The sequence below is a fragment of the Podarcis erhardii genome, assembly GCF_964252035.2.
Source record: "Podarcis erhardii genome assembly, chromosome: 9".
Classification (NCBI taxonomy): domain Eukaryota; kingdom Metazoa; phylum Chordata; class Lepidosauria; order Squamata; family Lacertidae; genus Podarcis; species Podarcis erhardii.
In genome coordinates, this window is record NC_138512.1 from 49,032,525 (window position 1) to 49,048,233 (window position 15,709).

The 15,709-nt window shown below is 39.6% G+C and overlaps 1 protein-coding gene across 6 annotated transcripts in view; it reads left to right on the forward strand.

Annotated features, from left to right (window-relative positions):
• Positions 1-29: 29 nt before the first annotated feature.
• Positions 30-15,709, forward strand: part of SCLT1 (sodium channel and clathrin linker 1) — a 51,722-nt gene continuing 36,042 nt past the window's right edge. Inside the window, exons 1-5 of one of the 6 annotated variants that reach the window (XM_081876114.1) lie at positions 30-170; positions 1,409-1,515; positions 11,753-11,820; positions 13,844-13,896; positions 15,278-15,347. In XM_081876114.1, coding sequence (XP_081732240.1) covers positions 1,482-1,515; positions 11,753-11,820; positions 13,844-13,896; positions 15,278-15,347 — 225 coding nt within the window. In that variant the 5' untranslated portion in view covers positions 30-170; positions 1,409-1,481. The other 5 variants (XM_081876115.1, XM_081876113.1, XM_081876116.1 and 2 more) reach the window with 5 other exon arrangements.

Consider the following 15,709-nt stretch of genomic DNA (forward strand, 5'->3'; position numbering starts at 1 on the left):
GTCATCTCCTTCGCCTAGCTTCCGATTGGCGGCCTGAGTCAGGCGCGTCATATGCGGACCCGTCATCTCCTCCTCCTTCGTTTTCTTCTACCCCTCTTGTGTTTTTTGCTTCTTTTCCTGTCCGTCGGTCGTTATGGTAATCGGCGGCGTTGAGGTGGCGAGTTAACCAGGTGTCTCGCGCCGGTCTCTTACGGGGGAGGTGGGGAGGCCTGTGATTGGTCCAGAAAGGGGAATTAGGCGAGGCGGGGAGCAGCTGCGGCTTCACGCGCACAGCGGGGTTCCAACCGTCAGTCCCGGTCCGTGTGTGGGAAGAGAGTGAGAGAGAGAGGGTCGCGTGTTCCACCCCCACATTTCTTCCAAGAGAGCAATGTGACGCGCAACAGGCGACCTCGTCTGAAAAGAAACGTGTGTATTACATACACTTGTCGGCGGGTGTGGGGAGGCATTTTTCTTCAGTTAACGCTTCCTCTTAAATTAATAATTTCTCCTATGGGTTTATGCCAGAATAAACCTTCCAGCCTAGTCATATATCTCGCTGGCATAATCCATGTCTACTTTAGACGTCCTTTCAGACGGGGTTTTTCATTTCAATAAGCTCTTTTGCACAATAATGATGCATTTAGGGGTGGGTTTGTTCTGTTTTAATATTGGTGCTTCTGAAATGCTTTCCCCCAGTGTTTCCACATAATTGCTGTTGGGAGAGACTATAACACAACAAAAGCGAGATTTAAAAAAAAGCCCCTTGCTCCATAACGTTTGTTGTAACTTTTTGCTGATATCCCATAACTTTCTATACAACTTATGTACCAGGTGGAAATGAAGCAGTAGGACAACCCCAAAACTTTTGCAGGGACAAATTGTTGTGGATTTTTGTGTGTGAATAGTGTTGAGTGAAGGACGGTGTATGACGGTTCTGATTGTATCATGGACACAAATAATCATGAACATGCAATAAAAAGGATGCGCTGAAGGACTGTTCTTATTTTTATCTTTTTAAACTTTATAATGGTACACTGATGAGATCCTGTAGGCTGGGGGAGTTTTATATTTGATCTCCATGGGACCATGGGCATAGCCAAGAATTTTGTGAGGGAAGGAAGGCCTTTTGTTAGAGAAGGCAGAACCTCAGTTTGCTATACATTTTTATTCATTGGGGGGGGGGCAGCTGCCCCTCCCTGCCCCTGCCCGCCCGCTGCACCCATGCATGGGACTATAGCTTTGAAAAGTGAGTTTCCATTATGATGTTTGATAGAGCATTTTTCTTTCAGAATTATTTCCACATGCCCTATCTTTCTGTAAATAGGACACTTGTAGATTCTGAGGAGAATTCAGTTAGAAACTAAAGTTAGAAATGAATGGAAGTAAATTACTGCAGGTTTTGCTGCTTACATTTATCTGACTTTTACAGGTTTTGTATTTACCTTGATGAGAGGGAGTTCATTTGGTCAGAAACCTTATTGTGCAACCTTCCAGGTTAAAATATGGAAGGAGCAACTGATTTCCCAAGAGTTCAAAGTAAGTTCTGCATATGAGTTCATTCAGATCTATACTGTTAGTTGATGTATTTCATTGAAAAGCTTAAACAGAAGTTTTCTTTTTATATTAAAAAAAGTGGGGGCCAATAACAGTTAGGTGTTCTTCTGGACCTGTTGCTCTATATGAAGGTGCAGATAACATCAAAGACCACAAGTGCCTGTTACCTGCTTTTGCTGGTATTCTGTGTACTCCTATCTGGAGAGAGCAGACCTGGTGTCTGTTATTTTAACATGTATTCTGTCCAAATTAGACAATTGTAATAGTGTCTACATAGGGCTGTCTATAAAGACAGTTTGGAAACTCCAGTTATTTGTTTGCTAGAAGGAGTTATACAACTCAAATTATACCAACCCTGTACCACTTGCATTGCTTACCATTTTGTTTCTGGGCTTAGTTTAAGGTGCTGGTTTTGCTCTTTAAGGCCTACATTGTTTTGGACTAGGTTATCTGAAGTATTACCTACTGTCACGAACCTGCCCATGTCTTAAGATCAGCCTCAGAGTAAGGTTTATGGTCCTTGAGGAAATACCACTAGCTACCAGAGACTGACAATTTTATGTGGTGCCCCACATCTGTGGAATTTCCTTCTCAGACATCTTTGTCAGGCCCCTATTTGATTGTTTTTCAATGAACTCTAAATATGTTTCACTTAGCTTTTCCTGAGTTATTTGTTATGTTTGTCTTTCTGTTTGAATTTCCCTCAGCGGGGGTGATGTATTTAATTTTAAGTTGTATCTTCTATTTGATTGTAATTATTTTTATCAATGGTTGGAAAGTGCTTTGTGAACTCAATGTCCTTTAAGAGGATCTATCTATCTCACTTAGGCTGTAATCCAAACTCCTTTGCACCACTTGAGGGTTTGGATTGGGCAAAAGTATTTGTCTGTCCAGACTTGCTGGCCACTGCTCATGGAGCACAGTCAGTAGAAACCCCTATTTCACCTGTTGAGCAGGCAGGCAGGTAGAAAACTTGAAAATGGAGTGTTCTGAGGAGGGCCTTAGCTAGCCTGGGTTTTATTGGCTCCCAAGATGGTCCAATTGCTGCCGCTTGATGGTAATGGGCCTGATCACTATATCAGCGCTAGGTTGGACCAGCACTTTGCCTACCTTATGCCTTCCACCTATCACCTTCTGCCTAGGCTAGTGTGAGCAGCAGAGCTACTGATGCAGCACTGATGCCTCCACTCTGTTAAACTGCAGTGCTCCCTAGCCAGGATTTGACTTGCAGTGTTGTATATTGAAGCTGTCTTTCTTGCATAGACCTAATACTAGTGAATCTGATAAAACTTGTGTGCATCCAGTTATTATTCCTATTCATTATTATCCTGCTATTGTACCTATAGGTAAAGGTAAGATAAAGGACCCCTGGATGGTTAAGTCCAGTCAAAGGCAACTATGGTACCTACGCAGCAAAAGCACTACCCTCAATAAGTAAGAATGCAATCATAAACTCACTACTGTAGTTAAGTCCCATTGAACTTGGGGACTTAACAGAAGAGGAGCCCTTTTAGAGCAGAACAGAGGTCTGACTGGTCCAGTGTCCTGTTCTCGCAGTGGCCAACGAAATTCCTACTGGAAACCTTCAAGAAGGACTTGGGTGCAATAGCATTTTCCCAACTTGTCATCCCATCCCCATACAGAGGCATACTGTCTCAAACTGTGGAGGTAGAACATATCCATCGTGGTTAGTAGCTATAGCCTTATTCTCCATAAAATTCTCTAATCCTGTTTTAAAACTATCAAAGATAGTGTCTGCTTTTACATCTTGTTTTAAAACTATCAAAGATAGTGTCTGCTTTTATATCTTGTGGGAGTGAGTTCCATGGTTTAACTCTGTGCTGAGTGAAGTACTTTCTGTTCAGACTCTTCCAACATTGAGTTTCATTGGACAACACCCCCCCCCCCTTCTAGTAACATGCATGGGATTGTGATAATTTCCATTACATTTTTCTTATGCTTTGTAAATCTTTCACCCTTTCAAGTTCATGTTCATTTCCATCAAATGAAACAGTAATAATGTATATAAAACAGAAATATGAAAAGAGGCAAAATGTTACTTCAACATCAAGATAAACATTCCTCCTTTTATAGAGCAAACACAGTGGCTGTTTCATAAAGACTAGCACTGTAGATCTCGTGAATACGCTGCATATGACAGCTTAATCAAATTGGTGCTGGAATATTAGCATCACAAAGTGAAACACTAAGCATTTGTTTTCAGGGAGTTTCAAAGGTGCTCTTGTTGCATCATTGAAAAAGCTGTGATACTTCTGTTCTGTTTAAATTTCATTTATCTAACATGCTCAGAAAATGTTAATAGCCACCACTGGGAGCCAGGTGTTAACATATGAAAACATATTTATTCTTTTTTTTATTTTTATAAATATTTATTAAAGTTTTTGAATACAGATACACAAATAATAAACAATCTTACTTCCAACGCAACGTGGTTTCATCAATTCTTTGGACTCCCTCACGTCTCCCGCTCCCATTTTCATCGTAAAAGGTTTTTCCAAGCAAATTATCAACTTGTTTACGGTCTTATATCCACTCATTTAAATATAATCTAGCAATTCTCCAAAAAATTTATATTTTCTTTAATCTCACTTATCATCGAATTCAAATCTATTTTAGTGGTGGCCAATTTTTATAATCTAGCATCCTTCTTAACTTTCAACCAAGTTACAATGTTTTTGTAAATACATCTTAAATTTCTTCCAATCTTCTTCAATCCTCTCTTCTCCCAGGTCTCGGATTCTGCCAGTCATCTCGGCCAGTTGCATATAGTCCATCAGCTGCATCTGCCACTCTTTCAGTGTGGGTAGATCTTGAGTTTTCCAGTTTTTAGCAATGAGTATCCTTGCTGCCGTTGTTGCATACATAAAAAATGTTCGATCCTTCTTTAACACCTTCTGGCCGACAATACCCAGGAGGAAGGCCTCTGGTTTCTTAGTGAAGGTATACTTAAATACCTTTTTCAGTTCATTATATATCATTTCCCAGAATGCCTTAACCTTAGGGCATGTCCACCAGAGGTGAAAGAATGTTCCTTCATTTTCTTTACATTTCCAACATTTATTATCAGACGAATGGTATATTTTGGCAAGTTTAACTGGGGTCATGTACCATCTATATATCATTTTCATTACATTTTCCTTCAGAGCATTACAAGCGGTGAAGTTCAACCCAGTGGTCCATAACCTTTCCCAGTCCTCAAACATGATGTTATGCCCAATGTCCTGTGTCCACTTTATCATAGCCGATTTAACCATTTCGTCTTGTGTATTCCATTTTAACAGCAAGTTATACATTCTAGATAGTACCTTAGTCTTTGGTTCTAACAATTCTGTTTCTAATTTCGATTTCTCCACCTGGAACCCTAACTTTTTGTCATTTTAAAAAACTTCTTTAATCTGAGCGTAATGTAACCAGTCTCGCACTTTATCCTTCATTTTCTCCAAACTCTGCAATTTCCAATTGTCTCCATCTTTTTCTAATATTTCCCAATATTTTGGCCATTTGGCCTCCATATTGGGTCTTTTTCGGGCCTTAGCTTCCAGAGGCGAAAGCCACCTCGGAGTCTTGTTTTCCAATAAGTCTTTGTATTTTGTCCAGACATTGAATACTGCTTTCCTAACAATATGGTTCTTAAAGGCCTTATTGATCTTAACTTTGTCATACCATAAGTATGCATGCCAACCAAAAGCATTGTTGAAACCTTCCAAATCCAGTACGTCAGTGTCCTCGAGAAGTAGCCAGTCTTTTAGCCAGCAGAAAGCTGCGGCTTCATAGTACAGTTTTAAGTCTGGCAGGGCAAAGCCCCCTCTTTCTTTCGCATCAGTTAATATCTTAAACTTAATTCTGGGCTTTTTGCCCTGCCAGACAAATTTAGAAATATCTTTCTGCCACTTCCGGAAGCACTCCGTCTTGTCCACAATCTGTAGTGTTTGAAACAAAAACAACATTTTTGGCAATACATTCATCTTAATAGCAGCAATTCGGCCTAACAAAGAAAGCTTCAGTTTTGTCCAACTGTCCAAGTCTCTCTTAATTTCAGACCAACATTTTTCATAGTTATCCTTAAATAGACTCAGATTTTTTGCTGTTATATTTACCCCTAGGTACTTTACTTTTTTAACCACAGTTAGTTCTGTTTCTCTCTGAAACCGTTCTGACTCTGTATCTATCAAATTTTTTCCCAACACCTTAGTTTTCTGTTTATTTAATTTAAATCCCGCCACCTGACCAAAGTCCTGAATCAGTTGTAATACTCTTTTCGTACTAGTTTCTGGCTCCTGCAGGGTCAAAACTAGGTCATCTGCAAAAGCTTTAAGTTTGTATTGTTTCGCTCCGACCTGAATCCCTTCCACCAACCGGTCCCCTCTAATCATGTTCAAGAGCACCTCCAGAACTGAAATAAATAACAGAGGGGAAATCGGGCAGCCTTGTCGTGTTCCTTTTTCAATTTTGAACTCTTCTGTAACCACATTGTTAACTATCAATTTGGCCTTTTGTTCTGAATATATTGCGTCAATCCCGTTCTCAAACCCCCGTCCCACTCCCATTTCTTTTAAATTTCCCTTCATAAATTTCCAAGAAATATTATCAAAGGCCTTCTCCGCATCTATAAAAATTAGCACTGCTTTTGTGTTTATGCCTGTTTGCAAAAGTTCCAAAATGTCAATAATGTTCCTTGTATTAGCAAACATGTGTCTACCTGGAAGAAAGCCTGCTTGGTCTTTATGGATTACCTCATTTAAAACTCTTTTAAATCTGCTTGCCAAAACATCTGCAAATATTTTGTAATCCACATTTAAAAGGGAGATAGGACGGTAGTTCTTAAGTTGTGTCTTTTCAGTTTCCAGTTTTGGTATCAATGTGATAAAAGCTTCCTTCCACGATTCCGGCGCCCTCTTCCCCTCCATAATTTCGTTGCAGACCTCCATCATTGGTTGAATCAAGTAGTCTTTTAATGTCTTGTAATACTTGGAGGTCAAACCGTCTGGCCCTGGAGATTTGCCTAATTGCATGTTCTGAATGGCCTGTTCAATCTCTTGTCGTGTTATTTTATTATTCAGGATTGTTCTGTTTTTTTGTGACAACTTTGTTAATCCATTTCTTTCCAAAAATTGTTTAATTTCAACCTCGTCTTGCGGCCCTTGAGTATATAATTTTTTGAAATATCTCTGGAAGCACTTTCTAATCTCCGCGGGGTTCTGAATGTTTCTTCCTTCAATTTCTAGATTTGTGACTGTGTTTAGTTTTTGTCTCTTCTTCAACTGCCAAGCTAGCAGTTTCCCACATTTATTTGCCGATTCAAAAGTTTTTTGTTTCATTAGTTTGATCTTCCACTCTATCTCCTGGTTTATCAATTTAGAATATTGTGCTTGGTGAAGTTTAATTTCTCTCAGAATCGGCTGTAACTTCGGGTTAGATCTTAACTTCTTCTCCAGTTCTTTGATTTTCTGTAGGATCTTGTCTTTCCTTCCATTTTGTGTTCTTTTCTTTACAGCGTTCTGTTGTATCGAGAACCCCCTCATCACAGCTTTGCTTGCGTCCCAGATAGTTCTTTTTTCCACCGTAGTGTTCATATTTATCTCAAAATAATCCTTCAAAGCTTTTTGGGCCTTCTTAATAATCTCCTGATCTCTGAACAAATTGTCATTCATCTTCCATCTAAAGGAACCGGTTGGCAGTAGTGTCATGTCCATCTTCAATGCATTATGGTCGGAGCAGGTCTTTGGGCAGATTTCCACTTTTCTAACCTTGGGTGCCAGACCTCTAGTTATCCATATTTGGTCGATTCTTGTCCAAGTCAGTTGGGCTTCAGAGAAGAATGTTCCCTCTCTTCCCAGGGGGTTCTTGGTCCTCCAAATGTCAATCCAGTCCATATTGTCTGTCATTTCAAAAAAGGTCTTTGGTAGTCTGCCGTCTTTTGTAACATTTTGGTTTTGTGACTTATCCATGTTAGTCGATACGACCCCATTCATATCTCCCATCATAATGATGTTGTTATAGTCCAGATAATCCAGCATAATCTCATGCAACTTCTTGTAAAATTCTGATTTTCCATCATTTGGTGCATAGATTCCTAATATTAAAATCTTTTCTCCTTGATGTTGTATCTCAATTGCTAGAATTCTTCCATGTTCATCTTTAAATAAAAATTTAGGTGACAGGCTCTCTTTTGCATATATCACCACCCCTCGCTTCTTTACTCTGTCCGAAGATATAAATTCTTGACCGAGTCTTTTGTTTATTAACACTTTTCTATGGAGCCTAGTCACATGTGTTTCTTGTAAGCAAATAATGTCCAATTGTTCTTTTTTTAATATGTGAAAAATTTTCCTCCTTTTTTCCGGGATGTTACAACCATTAATGTTCCAACTCAAGAGTTGCAGAGACATCCTGAATAAATCTGGTTATTTTTCAAGGGGTGGTACCTTATTCGCTGGATCTTCTGGATCCAAGGGTGCAGGTGCCTCTGGTGTTTCAGGCCCTGGAAGTAGATCAATTCCTTTGTGAAGGTCCTCTCCGTATGCGTTCAAAAATTTATCTCTGTCTTCCAATGTTCTGATTTTAATCTTCTTCCCTCTAAAGGCAAAAGATAGTCCTTGAGGGAATTCCCACCTAAAGATGATTGAATTGTTCCTTAGCAATCTTGTCAGCTCCAAATAGTTAGATCTAAGATCCAACAGTTGTTTAGGAATGTCCCTGTAAATCTCAATTCTTTTGTCCGAAATGTCCAGTGACTTTCCGTAGTGTAGGCCCAGAATCTTGTCCCTTTCCTCCTTTGACCTCAGTATTATCAAACAGTCTCTGGGCTTCTCTTTCTTTATAAGTCTTCCAAGTCTAAAAGCTGATACAATTTTAAAGTCCTTTTCCTCTAAGTTCCAAAATTTGGAAAATTCTTTAGTCAGAAACTCAGCTAAATTGCCTTCTTCCACTTCTGGTATCGCCCTTATCCTTAAGTTGGTCTCCCTGTTCCGCAGTTCTATCATAGAAAGATAAATCTGGTGTTCACCTACTTGTTTGCAGAGTGGTCTTACCTCTTGTTCTAAATTTTCAAGTTTTTGGCTGGTCTCCTCAGCCAATTTCCGATTTTCTCCTGCAGCCTCCTTCAATTCTCCAATTGCTTGTGTGTTCTGTGCTACTTGTCCAGTTAATCTATTTAGACATTCTGTGTTCTGGTCAATTTTATATGTTTGCTCATCGGCCTTTTTATCCAAAGATTCCACTTTCTTGTCCAGAGATTCCAATTTTTCAAAGATTCTCTCTAAAATAGAGGTGCTTGCCCCTGAGGCCATATCTTCCAGCTGTAATTCCTCAGTTTCTCCCTCCCCTGCCCGTGGCAGAGAAGCAGCTTCTTCCTCAGAAGGCAAAGTAGGCACAGATGATCTACGTGTCTGTGAGGCTGCAGTTAAAGATGTCAAAGTTGTTTGTCTAGCTCTTCCTCTCCTTCTTGCGCCACTCATTCCAAAGTTATCTAAAAGTCAAGGTCAGGCTGAGTTGTTCCCATGAGAAAGCAACGGCCCAGATGGTAACAGTCAAACAGAGGGCCGGGAAAAGAAAAGTGAAATAAAAGTCACTGCTGTAAGTCCCAAATCCTCTAGGGGGAGTTTAAAATGTTTCTAGGGAAGAGATCAGTTCCAGTAAAATTAATAAAGTCAAATTTCAGAATCCAGGGACCTCCAGTAAAAAATTCCAGCAGAGTTAGAGTTTAATATTTAGCAGCAACAGTGTTTCAAATAGTGCATGCTGGTAATCCAAATGCTTCAAAGTAACAAGTTCAAACTCTCTCAGATTGTTTCAAAGTTCAGATTCAAAGTGTCCAAGTCTGCCAACTGCAAACTGACAGCTCAGTTACTCAGGCAGCTCCAGCACCTGGGTTTTTTACTTAAAATGTAGCTCCAATAGAAGAAAGGTATCACCATACAGCTAAAAAGCATAAAGTCCAACACTTAGAGTCCTTATTCCACTTAAAATAAAGTTCAATGGGTGCTCAGATCAGTTAGGTTAAAAGATCTCTCTTTACCTCCACTCCTCCAGCTCTTTGCTTTGATGTTCAATGAGAGCGGAAGACGGACTTCCTGTTTTTCGTCACTCCGCTTTCAGCCGAATTCAGTGTTTTAAAGTTCCAAATTGTACAAAGTCTATTGTTACTCACGGGTTGTTGCTTTCCGAAACAAAAATTCCAAGAAGAAAGGTCAGCGCTCACCGGCAACAGCTACGCGGCTTCGCTCCGTTGATTGCGGAACGACCCTCAGCGCCGCTACCCCCTCCGCGATCCGGAGCCCCTTACGGGGTTCCTTCAATGTTTTGGGGGCAGCTCCTGGCGCCCGCCGGGTCCCAAGACCGCAGGCTTCTGCCGCCTGCAGTTTTCCGATGTGGGTCTCCGCTTCGCCGTAGCGGACGACCCGTTTCAGCGGAGCTACCCTCTCCCGGTTAGAAGAGGGCAGCCATTACCGTTCGCGCCGCCTCCGGAAGTCCCTGAAAACATATTTATTCTTGGTCTACTGCAGCTTCTTAATATAGTTGCCTACTAGTGTTTTGCAATTCCAAAGCATGCCTAATCAACTCAGTACTGCCGATGAATGGGTTACAATAAATGAAAAACTGTTTTTTTTCCCACTACTATCCATTACTACATCACTTTAACTTCTTCCCCTGCAATAACTCTTGCCCCAGACATTCCTTTAAAATTTTCAACTTGGCAAATCTAGAAAGAGACAGTTTTCAGACCCAAAGGAGCATCTACTTTTACTGTAATGTTAGGTTCCATATATTTTATATTTTTATGTAACCCTCCCTGGCATGTTTGGGAGAGGCAGTAAATAAATGAATACAGTTTTACTGTAATTCTGAATTGACAAATACCTGACAAAATGTTCCCCAAAATGTTAACTCTCATCTCAGTGACGTATCAATTACACCCTTAAGTGAGAGCTAACTAGGGCAGGAGAATGATAATATTCACATTTTCGGAATACTCCTGGAGCCAGTATTGCTCCTTAAGGGTTGGATACTGCTGTTGCCAGATGTGCTTTTACTCAGCTTCAGCTAGTGCAGCAAATGCAGTCTTCCCAGAATAAGACAGTTCTTGTCACTGCTGCACATGCTTTGGCTACATCATTGTTGAATTATTGAAATCCCCTCAGTGTGGAGCTGCTTCCAAAGCATGTTTGGATGCTGCAGCCAGTCAAGAATACTGCTGTCAGTAATTCTGAGAATGTTATTCAGTATTACTCAATCTCCATTTTCTTCCAATATGTTGGTACAGATAATGACCTTGAGAGCCATAAATGCATTGGCCTAGGGTAGAACTTGCTGAGATCTTGCCTGCTTGTTAAGATCATCTGGAGAGTCTCTGCTCTGCCTCCCACTTGTATCAGAAGCCTAAATTGATGGGTTTCCTAGAGTAACCCCTGGGTTCTAGGGCACCCTTCCCCAAGTGGCACTGCTGGAAGTATAGCCTTTTGAAAAACTGTTAAAACTGTTCTCTTTAAAAGTTTTATATGTTTTATAAATGACTTAGAAGGCACCAGTCTAACAGGAAAGGAGCATACATGTGTTGAAATAAATTAAACATTTAAAAATATTGTTATTTAAATGAGTAAATTAATGTCGCATGAAGGATAATGTACAAGAGTCAACATACATCAAAATCTACTTCCAAGATAATCAGTAGAACCCCAGTTTAAGAAAAGTCCAACCAATTTGAAATCTGTCAAGTGAACTCTTATTTTAGGTAAATTGGTAGCAAAGATGAATAAGGTGACTCCAAATAATGTTTTACTATCTTCTTAGATTTTGGGTGGTGGAATTCAACAAACATGTTGGTAAATAAAATTTGGTGAACAAAACTACTTACCGTGCAAGCCAATGCATTATTAGTTGGAAGTGGTCCACTGTGTTTCATAAAACTTACTCTCAAATAAGTATGTATGGATTGCAATAAACTTTTCTTTGTTGAATTCCTGTCTAAAGGTTTTTTGAAAAGGTGCATTCTTTTATAATAATAAAGGAAAGGGAATTCACAGTGAAAAGTGATTAAAACTGTGATCTATGAACTATATTGCATCTTAAGTTATATGTTGTCAAAATAAATGTTGTCTTCATAAGGTCTGGAAGCAAATGTGTTAGGAGAGAATATTTCTAGTTGAATTTCATAACGTAAACTATCAGTCCTGCAAATTAAGGGATTCATTTGTTTCAGATCAAAGGCTAAATGATGTGCCCCAGCAACTTCAGACAGAGAATCTAACAAGAACTACCTTTGAACAGGTAAATTTATTTCCTGGTGTTTACATTGCAGTAAGCCACCAAAATGATGCGCTGTAGAAAGATGTTGTAAAGGTTACTATTTTTTAGACCTCTCTACAAATCCAAGTTTTCATATATTATTGCATATATTATTGACACTATAACATGGATGAGCTTAAAATTTTGTTTGCAGTTAGAAGCTACCCAGTTCTTTTTATTTAGGAACTTTTTATACCAGAAGTTTTCAACCTTTTTGAGCACACGGCTCCCTTGACCAACTACCTTCTTTCTGCGGCACCCCTGTGGGGCTCAGGAGCCCAGTTATGTCATCCCTTGCCTGCAGAACTGGCAGCCTCTCACCCGTTTTCGAACATACTCCCTTGTGGAGTGTTCATTCAGTCTCCTTTCCTCTCCCCTCGCCTTGGGAGTCCTATGGGCAACCAATGCTGTCTCTCCTCGTCTCTGAGCTGCCACCCCTTGCCCCAAAGAGAGATGCTTCCTCATAGTGCCCCACAGGAGTCTGGGAGGAGGATGCTCCCAACCTTAGTGACCCAACTGAGACTGGCCAAAGTTGAATGAGGCCAGCACCTTACCTTGGGAGGCAGCAGTGGGTGCTGCCGGGCCTGCATGGCGGAAAGGCTCTTCTTCAGCACCAGGCACTCAGCTCCCAGGCAGGCATTGCACACAGCAAGCACAAAAAAGGTACCTGCCTGCCTGCCCTCTCACTTGTCTGCCCGTTCCCAACAACAAGGCTTGACAAACTGGTTGTCTGGGCTCTATTGCCCGCTTGGTTGCTTGCTTACTCTGAGGCTGCCTTAACTTCTGGCACCCAGCACCCCCCTGGCCAGCCCCAGAGGCACTATTTGCCTGCATAGCATGTAACCAGACATGCTGCAACGAACAGCCAATCATGACACTTGGAGGCAGAGATGCGAGAGGGCATACGAGGAGGGAGGGAAGGAATGAGGGATGGAGGCTAGGGTTGCCCACGGCACCCCTGACCATCATTAAAGGCACCCCAGGGTGCCGTGCCACACTGGTTGAAAACCACTGTTTTATACAGTACTATTTTTTAGAATATTGCCCATAAATACATATCTGCAGAATTGTGGATTAAAATAACAGAATCCATACAATAGACATGAATGGGCTTAGGATTCATACACTTGCATCTCTTAGCCTTTTATCCCCCTCACCCACCCTGATTCCTTCCTTATTGTCTTAATTGGACCAAACCATACCTTGTCATGATCTCTGAATTGTAGTTTCTCTGTTATTGTGCAAGCCTCCTTTAATGACTTTTATTCATAAAGTAGCTTATAAATATTTTACGTAATACAAAATTGCTGTATGACTTTATTTATGAACTGCCTTGAGATGGTATTTTGCCTTGTGAAGTAGTGAGTGTGTATATACATGTGTGTATTATAATGCATATTATATTATATCATATTTCTAAAATCTAAAAGGCCTTTTTGTAATTGTTTTGAGGTTGACTGGGGAAATACTGAAAAGTAAGACCTTTTAATAACCATATATTGATCAGATGCTACTACAAATTTAAAAGCTTTGCTGATGCTTCCAGGTTATAACTTTATAGATCAACAATAATTGCTAATCCACAGTTTTTCTAAAACAAAACAAATTCATAGTACAACAAGAGGCTGGCTCTCACTTATAGTGAGTGGTGTGCCACAGATTTGTAATACTATAGAAACTAATATGTTTACATGGGCTTAGATGATAACATTTCACCCTGTTCTAGTTTCTAATCATAAGGTGGTATGTGAATCATCATTTGGAACACTACTAGTCATTTTAGATGGAGACTTTCTTTCTGCTGTGGAAAAATATTGTGTTTATCTCCAGAAGAACTGAAATGACACATAACATTTTAATGTAAAAGCAGAATATGGAATTAAACATCAGTGCATATGGAATGGATAGGCCAAAACATGAAGATTTTAGAAAATTAAATATGCTTCACTTTTTAAATATATGTGGTAATATGTAACAGTATTAAAAGGAAATAGTTTCATTTCAGAAGAATTCCTTAGGAGGTAACAATGAAATGGAGCCTGAACTGATGAATCGAAGGTAAAGGTTTTTTTATGTTATAATTAAATTTAAAGTACTACCGTGCTTCAAGTGTGGTTTGATTATTTGGTTTGTTTTCTGTCAGCCACTTTTTAAATGTTATTTTAAAGCTTGGAAATATAGAATAAAAAAGGAAACAATAATGTATTTTTTTCTTTCTCAGCTTGATCTGTATTTGAAAGGAAGTCTCTGTGTATACTGATAGTGCTCTATGGTGCTTTACCTTTTTAAAAAAACAACAACACTGTGTTATGCTTCATTAATATTTGGTGCTGACCCATTTTAGCACTGGTTCAAAAGAGGAAAAAATGGTATATAGAAATGAGAGAATTATTGGATGCCAGGATCCAGGTTTGGGGCAAGTACTCTTTGGTGAAAGAAGCCCAGCAGAGATTTAAAGTCACAAAATATGCAGCAAAGTAAAGCATGGAAATATAGGCTGTTAGAGCTTTAAATTATGTCCTTGTGAATTCCTTCCAAAGTTCCCCTCTTCCCCCAGCATAGGAAAAGGCCACATGTTTGGTAAGTTAAAAAATTACTTACAAACCCTCCAAATGTCAGGTTCATGTGCTTTTCAATAAATCTGTCAGAAAAGTTGCAGAAGCAGTAAAACATGGCTTAGTTATTGTGGTGAAAGTCCTAAATTAATGGTTTGAAGCTCAAGAGTGGCTTTGCGCTTCTCTGATTGACTGGGGTACAACAGTAGGCTTTATTAGCTTCCTTCCAAGGTTAGCTTCCTCTAGCTAAACCTGGCAGGATAGCATATGGTATTAACCCATTTGTGACTTAAGCATGCTGGTTATCCCCACAATATCAAGAAGCAAGTCCAGTTGAACTTGGTGAAATATACTCATGAATAAACATGTTTAGGAGCATGCTGTGCAACTTGAGGTTAACTGGCTTTCCTTGATGGTAGTGATGCCATTAGCTGTGTTTGGAGAACCCATGGCTCTTAAACAGGGTCAAAATACCACAAGTGTCTCATGCCTTAGGAATTACAATGTGGGAAACCATAGCAAGTCTGAGTATCCAAGCTCTTGAATAGGCAGTAGACCAGTCCTTTCACTCCTCCTATATCTATTTGCACACTTGTGTGAATGTTGCATGGAATTTTCACTGGATATAAATTTTTCTAAGGTTACCATTTTGGATGCAGTAGAGCTTCCACTGAAAGGCAGGCCATCCCTTTATGAAAATAGATTTTTCTTTACACCAAACAAGGCTCAGTGTGATTCATCCCCCTCTATTGACAAGCACTTTGCTGAGGAAATGGGAAGGATTGTGTTGTGTATCAAGCCACAGATCACCTCCTTTAAACTAACTGAATGCTCAGTCAGTGTTACCAATGTCTTTATTTTGTATATTTTTACTTCCACGTTAGACTGTCTCCTCTAGCTGTTGATTATAATGGACATCTGAAGGAAATGAATGAACAGCTGAGGTACTGTCAGGTATGAATCATACACACTAGTGTTCAAATGTTTTTCTGTTGCTCTTCACACAAGCTTATTAAGATCAAATTGTAAGACATAGTAGCATGTGCAGTTGAAATCTACTCGGAGTAGACCAGTTGAATAGTGAATAAATTTGAGTATGTCTGTCATTGAATACCCATTATGAATAATATTGTCAATACTAAAAACAGTTTTTGTTCTAAGTTATAAAATGTTATAATTCTTTTTTTCCTGTAGCTGAACTAGCAAAAAGTATTTTATATTCCGTTTTGTCACTGATGTTTGTGTATCTACGTGGTGTGTGTGAGATTTAATTTTAGTGTGTCTAATCTAACAGTTTTGTGACACCTATTCAAAAA